At 46.4% G+C, this 14,762-nt stretch overlaps 1 protein-coding gene across 2 annotated transcripts in view; it reads left to right on the top strand.

The window, feature by feature from the left end:
- Positions 1 to 14,762, top strand: part of GCNT2 (glucosaminyl (N-acetyl) transferase 2 (I blood group)) — a 75,832-nt gene that overhangs the window by 34,259 nt on the left and 26,811 nt on the right. Inside the window, exon 1 of one of the 2 annotated variants that reach the window (XM_059724436.1) lies at positions 10,233 to 11,424. The exons of the other annotated variant lie outside the window; for it this stretch is intronic. Within the exon in view, the coding sequence (XP_059580419.1) occupies positions 10,494 to 11,424 (931 nt within the window). The 5' untranslated portion in view covers positions 10,233 to 10,493. Of the gene's footprint in view, positions 1 to 10,232; positions 11,425 to 14,762 lie in introns of those variants that run through there. 2 annotated transcript variants of the gene reach the window in all.

Raw genomic sequence — 14,762 nt, 5'->3', positions numbered from 1 at the left:
TGAGCTAGACCAGGAGTTTGCCCAGGAACTGGCTGAGGCAGCTTGCTCCAGGACCATGGTTGTCATGGGTGACTTCAATTACCCAGACATCTCGTGGGAGGATCGCTCAGCAAAATCTGAGCGGTCGCAGAGCTTCCTCTCGTGCGTGGATGACCTCTACCTGACTCAAGAAGTCTATGGGCCAACGAGAGGCAAAGCGCTGCTCGACCTGGTGCTGGCTACTGGGGAGGACCTAGTTGGCGACCTAGTGATCGATGGGAAGCTGGGTGACAGCGACCACGAGCTGATCACCTTCACCATCTGCCGAAAAGCTGGCAAGTCAGTCAGCAACACGCAAGTCCTTGACTTCAGGAAAGCCGACTTTGACGAGCTCAGGAGGCTTGTCAGTGAGGCCCTAAGGGACTGTGACCGCAGGGAGAGGGGAGTTCAAGAAGAGTGGTTGCTCCTCAAGGGAGCGATCCTCAATGCACAAACTAAGTCTATTCCATCTCAGAGGAAAGGCAGCAAGAGGGCACAGCAGCCCCCCTGGCTCTCCAGGGACCTAGCAGACCTCCTGAGGCTAAAAAGAAAGGCCTACAAAGGATGGAGGATGGGAGTCACCTCCAAGGAGGATTATTCTGCACTGGTCCGGTCCTGTAGGGAGCAGACCAGGAAAGCCAAGGCTGCAACTGAACTCCAGCTAGCTTTGAGCATCAAGGACAATAAAAAGTCCTTTTTCAGATATGTGGGGAGCCGGAGGAAAAGCAGGGGCAACGTTGGACCCCTGCTGAACCAGATGGGGCAACTGACAACTGACGCCCAGGAAAAAGCCAACCTATTAAATAGGTACTTTGCGTCGGTCTTTCATCAGCCCCATGGGACGCCTGTGCCTGCTACAGGGCCGGGAAGTCCGGGTGAGGGTGATCCCCTGCCCTCCATTAATGCTGACTTTGTGAAGGAACATCTTGAGAAGCTGGACACCTTCAAGTCAGCCGGCCCTGACAATCTTCACCCCAGGGTACTCAAGGAGCTGGCGAGCATCATAGCCCAGCCTCTAGCGCGGATCTTTGAAAACTCTTGGCGCTCTGGTGTAGTGCCCGAAGACTGGAAGAAGGCCAACGTGGTGCCTATCTTCAAGAAAGGGAGGAAAGTGGATCCGGCTAACTATAGGCCCATCAGCCTGACTTCTATCCCGGGGAAGATCTTAGAAAAGTTTATTAAGGAGGCCATCCTTAATGGACTGGTCGACGCCAACATCTTAAGGGATAGCCAGCACGGGTTTGTTGCGGGTAGGTCTTGCTTGACCAATCTCATTTCCTTCTACGACCAGGTGACCTATCACCTGGACAAGGGAGATGAGATTGATGTCATATATCTTGACTTCAAAAAAGCCTTCGATCTGGTGTCCCATGATCGTCTCTTGGAGAAACTGGCCAATTGTCGCCTTGGGTCCCCCACGATCCACTGGCTGGAAAATTGGCTCCGGGGTCGGACCCAGAGGGTAGTAATTGATGGAAGTCACTCATCGTGGTGTCCTGTGACCAGTGGGGTCCCCCAGGGCTCTGTCCTTGGACCCATACTGTTCAACATCTTCATTAACGATGTGGACACTGGAGTCAGAAGCGGACTGGCCAAGTTCGCCGATGACACCAAACTTTGGGGCAAAGCATCCACGCCAGAAGACAGGCGGGTGATCCAGGCTGACCTGGACAGGCTCAGCAAGTGGGCGGATGAAAATCTGATGGTGTTCAATGCCGATAAATGCAAGGTTCTCCACCTTGGGAAGAAAAACCCGCAGCATCCTTATAGGCTCGGCAGTGCTATGTTGGTTAGCACTATGGAAGAAAGAGACTTGGGGGTCATCATTGACCACAAGATGAACATGAGCCTGCAATGCGATGCTGCGGCTAGTAAAGCGACCAAAACGCTGGCTTGCATCCATAGATGCTTCTCAAGCAAATCCCGGGACGTCATTCTCCCCCTGTACTCGGCCTTAGTGAGGCCGCAGCTGGAGTACTGCGTCCAGTTTTGGGCTCCACAATTCAAAAAGGATGTGGAGAAGCTTGAGAGAGTCCAGAGAAGAGCCACGCGCATGATCAGGGGTCAGGGAAGCAGACCCTACGATGACAGGCTGAGAGCCCTGGGGCTCTTTAGCCTGGAAAAGCACAGGCTCAGGGGTGATCTGATGGCCACCTACAAGTTTATCAGGGGTGATCACCAGTATCTGGGGGAACGTTTGTTCACCAGAGCGCCCCAAGGGATGACGAGGACGAATGGTCACAAACTACTACAAGATCGTTTCAGGCTGGACATAAGGAAGAATTTCTTTACTGTCCGAGCCCCCAAGGTCTGGAACGGCCTGCCGCCGGAGGTTGTTCAAGCGCCTTCATTGAACACCTTCAAGATGAAACTGGATGCTTATCTTGCTGGGATCCTATGACCCCAGCTGACGTCCTGCCCTTTGGGCGGGGGGCTGGACTCGATGATCTTCCGAGGTCCCTTCCAGCCCTAATGTCTATGAAATCTATGAAATCTATGAAACCTGGTCAAGCACCATCTGGCCCATGGCACATCCTACTGTCCCCAGGCATGCAGCAGGGCTGGGGCAGCTCTACGGCCAGACTCCATTTCCCAGCAGTGGTGGCTCTTTCCAGCTGCCACCACTGCCACCCCGGCCCAATGGACACCAGTGGGACCTGAGCAAGAAAGGCCCAAGCCCCAGGCTGAGCACACAGCCCTGGCCCTAGCCCCAGATTTGGCCCCAGCTTTGACCCCAGCCCATGTTGGGGGTCAGGGTACCTGCAGCACCTGCTCCAGACCCACCCATCACAGTCACAATGAGTGGCAGTGGCAACAGCTGGGATGAAGCTGCTGCTGGGCGCAAGAAAAAAGTGGGGCCTGGCATGGCCACTTCCCATTTGCTGCTGTTCGGGCCTTCTCACTGTGGCCACTTGCAGCCCATGTCAGGGCTGCCCTGCAGCAGCTACCCGCTGCTACCACTGCCACCCGTGTCACCTCCAGGCCCCCACACCTGGCAGGGTGGTGGTGGCAGCAGTGGCAGGGAGGAGCTGCAGGGCAGCCCCAGCATGGGTTGTGAGCAGCAGCAGCAAGAAGGCCCTGGCAGTGGCAAGGGTGAGGTGACCATGCCCACCACCAGATCCCACTCTTTCTCAGCGCCCAGTAGCAGGTTCTGCGCAGCCGCTGCTGCATCTGTGCCCAAAGCTGGGCAGCGGCTCCAGATCCTTCTCAGGGTAGGAGGGAGACCCAAAGGTGGTGCTGGTGGTGTCCCTGCTGACGTTGGCACCCAACCATGCCCATACCAGCTCCGCACCCACCCCATAAAGGGATGTTTAGTAAGCTGTTATGGGGAAGGGGGTGCTGACCTGGCCCACAACAGCTCCACAAAACTCCCTATGTGGCCCATGGACCCAAATAATTGCCTACCCCTGCCTTAGTCTGTGTCCAGGGCATGTACTCTGCCCACCTACCTTGTGTTACACTACTGAGTAGACCTAATGCTAGGTTATCAGTCTTGCTGAAGAAGTTAAATATATTTTTTTTTATCCATTATGGATTATCATTGCCTGTTACTGTCAGCAGAAACTATTTACCAACACTATTTGGTCATCACAAGCATTGATGAGCTTTATTTGTCTCAAGAAATCTATAGACCAACAAGGGGCAAGGTGCTGCTGGACCTGGTACTGGCCAAAGGGGATGATCTAGTTAGCAACCCAAGAATCAAAGGGAAGCTGGGAGACAGTGACCATGAGTTGATCACTTCCTCTATTAACCACAAAGCTGGCAAGTCAGTCAGCAATATGGAAGTCCTTAACTTTAGGAAGGCTGATTTTCACAAGCTTAGGAGGCTAGTTGTTCAGGCCCTGAGAAACCACAATCTGGCAGGGAGGAATGTCCATGATAAATGGTCGCTCTAAGCACAAGGGAAGTCCATTCCAACCCACAGAAGGGCTGGATAATACCCCTTGGCTCAACAGGGAACTCAAGGACCTCCTGCACCTAAAAAAAGAAGCTTATAAAGGATGGAAGACCACTAAGGAGAAGTACTCAGCACTAGCCTGCACCTGTAGGTAGCAAACTAGGAAAGCCAAGACTGAAATTGAGCTCAAACTGGCCACTCAAATCAAGGACAATAAAAAGTCCTTCTTCAAATATGTGGGAAGTCAGAAACAGAACAAGGGTAACATTGGACCCTTACTAAACCAAGTGGTACAGCTGGTAACTAACACCCAGAAAAAAGGCAATCTGAAGTACCTGAAGATTGGAAGAGGGCCAATATGGTGCCCATCTTCAAGAAAGGGAGGAAAGAAGACCTGGGAAACTACAGGCCAATCAGTTTGACCTCAATCCCTGGGAAGATTTTGGGAAAAAATATCAAAGAAACCATTCCTGAGAGGCTAACAGAAGGCAGCATTCTGAGGGATAGTCAGCACAGGTTTGTTGCGGGTAGGTCTTGCTTGACCAATCTCATTTCCTTCTATAACCAGGTGACGTGTCACCTGGACAAAAGGAAATAGGTTGATGTCATATATTTGGACTTTAAAAAAGCTTTTCACCTGGTGTCCCATGATGTCTTCACGGAAAAATTGGGCAACTGCGGCCTCGACTACTCCACAGTCCGATGGCTGGGGAACTGGCTCTGAGGTCAGACCCAGAGAGTAGCAGTTGATGTAACTGAACCAACATGGCACTTGGTGATTAGTGGTGTCCCCCAAGGCTCTGTTCTGAGACCTGTACTCTTTAATATCTTCATAAATGATCTGGACACTGGAGTCAAAAGCGGACTGGCCAAGTTCGCTGACGACACCAAACTTTGGGGAAGAGTCTCCACACTTGAGGATAGGCTGGTGATCCAGGCTGACCTTGATTGGCTTGCAAGGTGGGTGGATGAAAACTTGGTAGCATTCAATATGGAGAAATGCAAGCTGCCCCACCTTGGGAATAAAAACCCGCATCACACTTACAGGCTCAGCAATGCTACACTTGCTAGCACCATGACGGAAAGAGACTTGGGGGTCATGATTGACCACAAGATGAATATGAGCCACCAGTGCAATACCACAGCTGGCAAAATGAACAAAACTCTGGCTTGCATCTATCACTGCAGTTGAAGCAAGACCCAGGATGTCATCCTCCCATTGTACTCGGCTTTGGTGAGGCCACAGCTGGAGTACTGCATCCAATTCTGGGCTCCAAAATTTAGGAAGCTCATGGAGAAGCTTGAAAGAGTCCAAAAGAGATCCATGTGCATAAAAAGAGGGCAAGAGAATAGGTCTTATGAAGAGAGGCTGCGAGCTATGGGACTCTTCAGTCTGGAGAAGCACAGGCTCAGGGATGACTTGGTGGCAGCCTATAAGGGGTGTGCATCAGGATCTGGGGAAACATCTGCTCACCAGAGCACCCCACGGGATGACAAGGTCCAATGGTCACAAACTCCTGCAAGACTTTTTTAGGCTGGACATAAGGAAAAACTTCTTTACTGTCCAAGCCCCAAAGGCCTGGAACAAACTCCCCCCAGAGGTGGTGCAAGCACCTACTCTGGACACTTTCAAGAAACATTTGTCATTTACTTTGCTGGGATCCTTTGACCCTAGCTGACTTCCTGCCCCTTGGGCAGGGAGCTGGGCCTGATGATCTTATGAGGTCCCTTCCAGCCCTGATGTCTATGAAATCTATGAAATGTCCTTAATGACTACTTCATGTCGGTCTCCCATCAACCCAGTGGGATCACCTTGCCTGATCAGAGGCAGGATCACCAGGGGAAGGGCGAACCTGGACCCACCCTTACCACTGATCTTGTGAGGGAACACCATGAGAGAGCTGGACATCTACAAATGAGGCGGCTCAGATGGAATGTGCCCCAGAGTGCTAAAGGAACTAGCTGACATTATAGCACAACCTATGGTGAGGATATTAAAGAACATGTGGCACTTGGATGAGGTGCCTGATGACTGGAAAAGGGCTAATGTGGTGGCTATCTTCAAGAAAGGGAGAAGGGAAGATCCAGGGAACTACAGGGCAATTAGCTTGACCTCAATCCCTGCAAAGATCGTGGAGAAAATCATCAAGGAAAACATTACGAACAACCTAACAGAAGATAATATTCTGAGGGATAGCCAACACAATGTTGTGGCGGGTAGATCTTGTCTGACCAACCTGATTTCCTTCTATGACCAGGTGACCTATCACCATGACAAAGGAGAAGAGGTGGATATCATATTTTTGGACTTCAAGCAAGCCTTTGACCTGATGTCCCATGATGTCCTCATGAAAAAATTGAGGAATTGTGGCCTAGACAATTTCATCGTCCGATGACTGGGGAACTGGCTCCGTGAATGGACCCAGAGAGTGATAGTCGATGGAACCGAATCAACTTGGTGCACTGTAACCAGTGGCGTCCCCCAGAGCTCCGTTCTCAGACCCATATTCTTCAATGTGTTTATAAATGATCTGGACTCTGGTGTCAAAAGCAGACTAGCTAAATTTGCTTACAACACCAAACTATGGGGAAGTGTGGTCACCCTAGAGGACAGGCTGGCAATCCAGGCTGACCTAGACAGGCTTACAAGGTGGGTGAATCAAAACCTTATGGTATTCAATGCCAAGAAATGCAAAGTGCTCCACCCTGAGAGAAAGAACCCACACCACACTTATAGGTTTAGCGGTGCCATGCTTGCTAGCACCACGTCTGAAAGAGATTTGGGGGTCATGACTGACCACAAAACGAGCATGAGCCACCAGTGCGATGCCACAGCTGGCAAGGCAAACAAAACTCTGGCCTGCATCTTCTGATGCATCTCAAACAGGACCCAAGAAGTCATCCTCCCACTTTACTCAGCCTTGGTGAGACCACAGCTGGAATACTGTATCCAATTCTGGGCTCCACAATTCAGAAAGGATGTGGAGAAGCTTGAGAGAGTCCTGAGGAGAGCCACACAAATGATTAGAGGACAAGAGACCAGGCCTTATGAAGAGAGGCTGAGAGACATGGGACTCTTCAGCCTGGAAGAGTGTAGGCTCAGGGGTGAGTTGGTGGCTGCCTATAAGTACATAAGGGGTGTGCACCAGAAACTGGGAGAATGTCTGTTCACCAGGGCACCCCATGGGAAGACTAGGTTCAACGGTCACAAAGTCTTGCAAGACAACTTTAGGCTGGACATAAGGAAAAACTTCTTTACTGTCCGAGTCCCCAGGGCCTGGAATAGACTCCCCCCAGAGGTGGCGCAGGCACCTACTCTGGATCCCTTTAAGAAACACTTGGATGCCTATCTTGCTGGGGTCATTTTGCCCTTGCTGACTGCCTGCCCTTTGGAAATCTATTACTTTATTTGTAAAGTAATCTATTACTTTATTTGTAGTATGGATGGGACAATGTGATTATAGAACTTTGTGAAGGAATCATATTACAGGTGAGGTCTTGATCCCATGTGCTTCCCTAACAAGTTCCTAGCATAATGTTCTCATGCCCATACTCTAAATCAAAAACTGTGTTGGGATGGAAAAGTAGCAAGTATTTTTTGCTGTTGTATGTTTGCAAAGCATCTGTAAGCCAGTGAGGCCCCTTTCTTGGTTGGCTCTTACATTCTATTATAATAAATATAATAAATAATGCTGCTAAGCAGGCCAGGTACCATGGCATCACCATTAAACTTGTAGAGCAGGGATTTGACTACATCATGACAGCAGAGAGCTTAGTCATGCCATCAAAGCAATAAGTCCCACCCACCCATTCCCACTCCCTGAACTGAGCATCAAACTTCAAAGGATGAGGAGACTCAGGGGGGAACGGAGGATAGTGCCCTTGAGCATGCCAGAAACTCAGGTAATCAGATACCATGAATTAATCTTCCAGTATCCAAGCTATACTTTTTAATGAATCATTCATTAAATTTGTTTATTACATTTCTGATTTATCTTGCTCAGTACCAACACAACCAGACACAGAGAGATAAGCCTTTGATTATTTTAGACAATTCCCAGGCCAGCCTACTGCCAAGCCATCCTGATTTCATCAAGACCTTATCTCTGCTGCCGGGTTCAATAATGTGATGCAGCTATTGTCTAAGGTGTAAGTACTTTCAGAACTGTTAACTGTTTTTACCATCCTAAACTTCTAGTTTAGCCAACTCCTAGCTCCTCATTCAGACTACCCGCCCTCCAGACCAGTGCTTTCTACTATTTTATACTCTCTCAGGTCCAGTCTCATTGCCCTTTTTCGCTTGTTTTCTGGTCTCCTTGCCCAGCTAGTTCCAGACTAACTCAGCTCTTAGTCCTAGCCTCTTTGCCTTGCCAGACCCTGTCTCCATATTTGGCTTTCCATCATCTCACCAGGCAGTCTCCTCTGCCCATCTACTCTCAGCCCCGATTTCCCTCTACCCTGCCAAGTCTCCAGTTCCATTCTCTTAATGCCACTCCATCTCTTCTCCTCTGAACTGGGATCAGGCAATTCTTCCCTCCGTGTGGCCTGGAGCCAGCAGAAGGAGACATTAACGACACAGATGAGAGGTGGTCTCCTTCCTCTCAGTTCTGGCATCCAGACTTGCCTATAGCATTCACAGTGCACTTGCAGATTGTCCTGCTCAACCCAAGCCTGGAGCATGCCCAGCAGGGATGGAATCTTTGTAGATAGTATCATGAAGCTCCACCAAGTTTCTACTGAACATGCATGAACTCCAGTTTTTCAAAAGCTTTTAACTTAGCCAAATGAGAAAAAAAATGGAATCCCTCTGACAAAAAGACCACCCTGCCACCAAATTTGAATCTATGCTGTAAAATGTAGGGGCACTACAGTTTCTCCAAAGAAAAGATTGTCAGAATTGTTAAATGTGGGCAAAATAAAGTATTTTCATTTGAACCATTTCAGCAGAAACTTTCCAAACAGGTTCAGACTGAAGCAGAAATCCAGCAGAGAAAATGCCTGCCCAAATAGTTGAAGTCCGATAAAGTTATAAGCAATGAAAAATAGTTGTGAAGTATCAGACAATCTTTAAAAAAATAGGTGGAGCTACCAGTCCTGCCTATAATAAATCAATGCAGTATACTACTGTACTATGTACAGACTCATCTACCAGCTCTAAAATATGTTCCAGGGCTGGTCATGCACATATTAAAGTTAAATGGGACGATCTTTAGGGTATCTTTCAGGGAACTGACTTAATTTATAAATAGTAATGGCAATGACTCAAGCTTATCTCATCTGTGGTAGTATTATCATCAATGTTGCTTAACCTGGAAACATTCAGCTTGTGTCAACTGGTTTAACAGCTTGAAAAAAGCAAGAAAGGAAGAACTAGGATTTTTTTTTTTTTAATCTAGGTATTGGATAAGATATCCACAAGAAGTTAAAGTTTTAGCAAATTTAGTAGTAATGAAATGAAGTTATGTTTTTCATTCAGCATGGAATATCATGAGAATATTATTATTTATACAGTAGTTTGTTGTTGTTTTTTGTGGGGGGGGGGGGGTGTTGGAGTGGGGGGTTAATTTTCATTGCTTAAATACATGCCTGATCATTTCCTCAGGCAAAATTCTCATTGCAGTCAGCAGAGCATAAGGTCTGTATGATCCGCTGCTTAATTAAAACATACTAATTTGGTGTGATGGGCTGTGCTTGGGCTGTACAAATCTGTTTCTGGGGTGCTTGTCCTCCACTCTCTACAGACTTCTGACCTCAGTCTGTCAGTGTATAGAAGAAACAGTGACACTGACTGCTCACTGTATGGAAAGTACTGCAAAAGACATAAACAAAACGAAATGTTTTCCTGATAACCTCACCAGCCTTTCTAACCACAGTTCAAACTAAACAAAGTCATTTACAAGGCTATATCTACACCTTTGTTTGTTTATCATAATAACCTGCTCCATCTCTTTTTCTTCCTACCCTCCACCCCAGAATTGTCACGTGTTGTTCTTGGATTTGAGAAAGGTATAGCTCTACAGGGATTTCTTTCCTGCACAATGCTTACAAAAATGTGGTTTCTTAAGTAAGGATAGGCTGGGTCGGTCTGCACTGCTTGAATCTCACACACACACACACACACACACACACACACCCCTTATATAGTGCAGTGCAAGTCCTTCACAGGAAATGGTAAAGCAAGCTTTCTTATTCAAATGAACCCGGCTTCCCAGAAGTGTATGTCACAATATGATGACAAAAGTCTGAGTTCAAGAAAATGTAGGCAGAGAGGATGTACTGTAAGGAAATATCATTCTATTACATCAACAGAGAGAGCCTGTGAGTGAATTAACTTGCAACTGGAACTCGGGGAGAGGCAAAAAGGGAGAAATTGATGAAGAAGAGAACAAGGAGGACAGAAGGAATCAATAGACTGTGAACCAGACTATAAATACTGCTGACTTGTTTCTTGGCAGAAAAAAACCCATAGCTGAATATGATTAGGATTTAACCAAGAAGGAAATCCAGGCTGACAGATAGCATTATTCTGTCTTCGTTATATATCTTTGAAAGACAAGGATTTTTTTTAAAGAGCATGTATTTATACTTGCGCTTTCTTTATGTCATTCTGGTTCTTAGCATTGCAGGCTTTCTTATATTTTATCTTCTTAATTTAAAAGAGCAAAACAGCCTTCACAGGCTCAATGTGGCAAACAGTTCTACCTTAGCAAAGGTGTGCAATGGAATTGTAGAAGGAAAGGCATCTTCTCTATGGAAAATATCAGGCTCGTCATTATCATCATCCCTGTGGAGATTTGCTTGCGAAGAATATTTTATTCAGAATCACTATGTAACAAGCTCTCTCTCTGCAGAGGAAGCTGTATTTCCGTTAGCTTACGTCATGACTCTACATAAAGAATTTGAGACCTTTGAGAGACTCTTCAGGGCTATTTATATGCCCCAAAATGTGTACTGCATCCATGTGGATAAGAAGGCACCAGCTCAGTTTAAGCAAGATGTGGAGAAGTTAGTGAGCTGTTTCCCTAACGCTTTTCTTGCCTCCCAAATGGAGCTAGTGGTTTATGCTGGCGTATCTCGACTTCAGGCTGATCTGAACTGCATGAAAGACCTCCTGGAATCAAGGGTGCAGTGGAAGTACCTTCTCAATGTGTGCGGGCAAGATTTCCCCTTAAAGACCAACAGAGAAATAGTTCAGTACCTGAAAGGCTTTAAAGGGAAAAACATCACCCCTGGAGGATTGCCTCCCATTCATGTTATTGGAAGGACCAAATACATCCACAGGGAACACATAGGAAGTGACTCATCATATATGATAAACACCCAAAGCTTGAAAATGCTGCCACCCTACAATCTAACCATCTACTTTGGCTCTGCTTATATTGCTTTGACAAGGAAATTTATCACATTTGTTCTCAAAGATCAACGTGCTACTGACTTGCTTGCTTGGTCCAGAGATACCTACAGTCCAGATGAACATTTTTGGGTGACACTCAATAGGATACCAGGTAGGATGGACTTCACTTCTCTTCAAATATAGATTAGCCTGATTTTAACAGAATGTAGATTTAAAAAGGAACTGTAAATGCCCAATCCTCAGCCTGCACAGGATAAATTTGTTTCAGTGGTTTGAACACAGTTACATTGTCTTAAAACTGTGCCTGCAATGCAAGGCTCCTTGTGCCTGATTTTCAGATGTGCCAAGAGTCCTTAGTTCCTATTGAAATTGGTCAGCATTTTACCTGATCAAAAACTTTAGTCTGCAGAGTTTTGGATTAAGAAGTGCTTAAGAATTCCAATGAACTGTTTTTTACTACAGTGAAAAGCATGCCCTGCTGTTTATGTAGTCTTCATTTTTTTTTTTTTTTATGGGAAGTGATTTTTTTTTTCAGGAATAACAGCCTGTTTGAACTTACTGAGAGAAGTTCAGCTCTAATTATGGCATTAGTATGATCTCATCACCATAGTATTTGAAGCTCAAGTCCTTGAAAGGGATTTCAGGAACTAGGTGCTTAAATGTCTTGAAGGATGCAGGCATGAGAATCTCTAAATATTTTTAGTGTATTTATCTTTGCACTGTACTTGTAAAGTAGAAAGCTAAGGCATTAACATGCTAATACCCCAATTTTTTTAAATATTGAGGTATCCATGTCACATTCATATCAGTGGAAATTTGGCACCTAAATACTTAGAAAAAAGATCCTGGACTAAGGGACTTGTCCAGGGTCACGCTGGAAATCTCCAGCAGAGCAGGGAATTGAAACCTGGAGCATTTATACACATGCTTTTTTTCCAGCGACGTGCTGGAGATTCACCGCTTTTGAGCAGACTCGATTAATTGAGTCTGCCCCGCACATGAGCTGAGGCGAACCGCGCTGCACTGCATGCAGTTGTATAAGTGGTGAAATGCAGGTCAGAGCGCAGAAAATGGCGGCAACATGCTTGTAAACTAAAACACCTCTAAGGTGTTTTAGTTCAAAAGTGTGCCGCCGCCGTTTTCTCAGCACTGACATGCATTTCACCACTTATACAACTGCAAGTGGCGCAGTTTGAAAAGCACCTGGTGCTCTGACGCATGCATGTGTAAAAATGCCCCAGGAGGCTGAGTTCTACTGTAGTGTCACAAGTGCTAAAGCATCCTTCCTCTCCTGATCTGTGATACTAATGTAAAACCTGAATAATTCTATTGCCTTCTTTGGAATTACTAGAGATTTGTACTCACTGAGGGACAGATCCAGAGAGGGTGCAGTGGTGCAGTTGTACTCCACTTTGATTCCAGGTTCACCCAGAGTTGAAAACCAACTACGTAGCAGTGGCAGCAGTATTTCTAGTCAGACAGCAGGGATGGAGTCACTTGGCTTCATGGCTCAATATAAATCTACCTGATTCCTTCTAAACACTTCACTCCAAAGGTATTAATGGCCCTCTCCCCTTTTTAATGGTCTTGATGTTCCATTAATGAAACTATCCTTTCTCCTGCAGTTCTGCTGTCTGTTAGCTGCTCCTGATAACCTAGCTCCTATTTCACAACTCTGCAAACTGTTTTTAACTTTAGCTAAAAACATTATCTCAGGTGCGGAAATGTTAACTCAGGTGAACATTGACTCAGGAGTGGAAATAACTTTCAGTGAATCACTGAAGAGCGCTGTCAAGGTGCTCAAGAAGGCTAGACTTTGTTTTATGAATCTGAAAACGAGATATAATTTTATTCTAATTGTCATAGAGCACTAAGGTGTGCTTGCTCCTTCAAGAGCAGAGGCAGCTTAGCTAGGGAGCCCTGAGAGCTAGGCAGGGCTCCACAGCTTCAGGTTGCCTTGGCAGTAAGCTAATTAGGGTATTAGCTGGCACCTGCACCCGGTCAGCTGACCTGAAGGAAACAGGGACCTGGGCATATATAAGCCCCAGGGCTGGGAGGAGGTTAGTTCTCTATCAGCAGCCAGGAGGAAGGAGCTTTTGCAGAAATGCCACTTTGAGATGCTTGGTTGCCTATTCTGCTGCTGATAAATCTAATAAACTCTAGGAGCTCCTAAAGTATCTGGGGCTAGGAGGCAGATATTGTTGAAGGAGAAGCTTGCCTCCTTAAAGGGGCAGGATGTGACCTCCAACGTTATTGTTGTTGTTATGTTATAGCCCAGGGGCTTGTATTTACATTGTTATTTGAATCCGGTGGACTGGGCTGAGGTTATTCGGGAGGGGAAGGCTTCATTGGGGGCATACTACTGTGTGGAGAGCCCAGCACCAGTGAGGGTGTGCAGACAGGGCACGGAGAGCTCAGCACCAGTGAGGGCACACAGACAGGGCTGCGGAGAGCTCAGCACCAGTGAAGGCACATAGACAGGGGCCAAGGGCCCAGTGATGACAGGAGGCTGAGCTAGATCAAGGCCTCAGAGGGACAACGTTTGAATACCACCTGCAAGGCGTGGGACGTGGTTTGGAGCCACACATCTAGCCATAAGGCTTAGGGTGTCTTGAGAGGTACTGAGTGAGACCCAGCAAGGGATCCAAGATCAGCAGGATCTAGTGGGGTTCAGCAGGACCATGACCACACAAACTCGTGGGCAACCTCCCAACTTATTATTTCAACCAACAAGACATGGCAGAAGAGATTAGAAGGTGCCCACAGGGTGGAGCAGGCACGGTCATGAAGCCCTAGAGTCATCACGGTCATTCCTGGGGACCCCCTACCGTGACACTAATGGGTACAGAACTAATGAAACAACATCTTTGGATTATTTTTGCCTAGTTTCTTGTGGGGTTTTTTAATACCCTGTATATGATATAAAAAATTAATGCACATTCCACTACAGCTATATTTGTTTTTGCTTCAATTTAAAATAGAATAATATAGCCTTAGGTATATTAGTAAAGTCTCTAGTTTCTTTTCAACTGGAGAAAAATGTGTTGTGTTTGTGATGATGTATCACACCATCTCATCTGCACCCCCTGTTTCAGAATCCTAGTTCCCCCCTGCCATTTACTTGCCTCTTGAGTCAGTAAGTCTCAGAGAGTCAGTAAGTCCTCTGACTCTCTGAAACTCAGGCACAAAATGGGCAGCCAAATCCTGAGACATACAAAATTAGTGAAGACTGAAAATTATGGCCCCTTGTCAGAGCACAATACATACATATTTAAAATTATGGCTTCTTTGGGCTGTGTATTTTATGATGCATACCTGTGTAACTGAATGGTTTATTTAAAACTAAAACTAAGCAAGGGGAATTCAATAAATTGTTTTTTTTTTCTTTTTTTTTTTTTTTCATTCCATGGAGTCAAAGCCTAAGAACATTTATATAGGTAAGAGAAAATTAAGCACATCTGGGTTGTGATGCATGGTTTGTGTGGTGTT

The sequence above is a fragment of the Alligator mississippiensis genome, chromosome 3 (assembly GCF_030867095.1).
Source record: "Alligator mississippiensis isolate rAllMis1 chromosome 3, rAllMis1, whole genome shotgun sequence".
Lineage (NCBI taxonomy): Eukaryota > Metazoa > Chordata > Crocodylia > Alligatoridae > Alligator > Alligator mississippiensis.
This window is presented reverse-complemented; position numbering and strand designations above follow the sequence as displayed.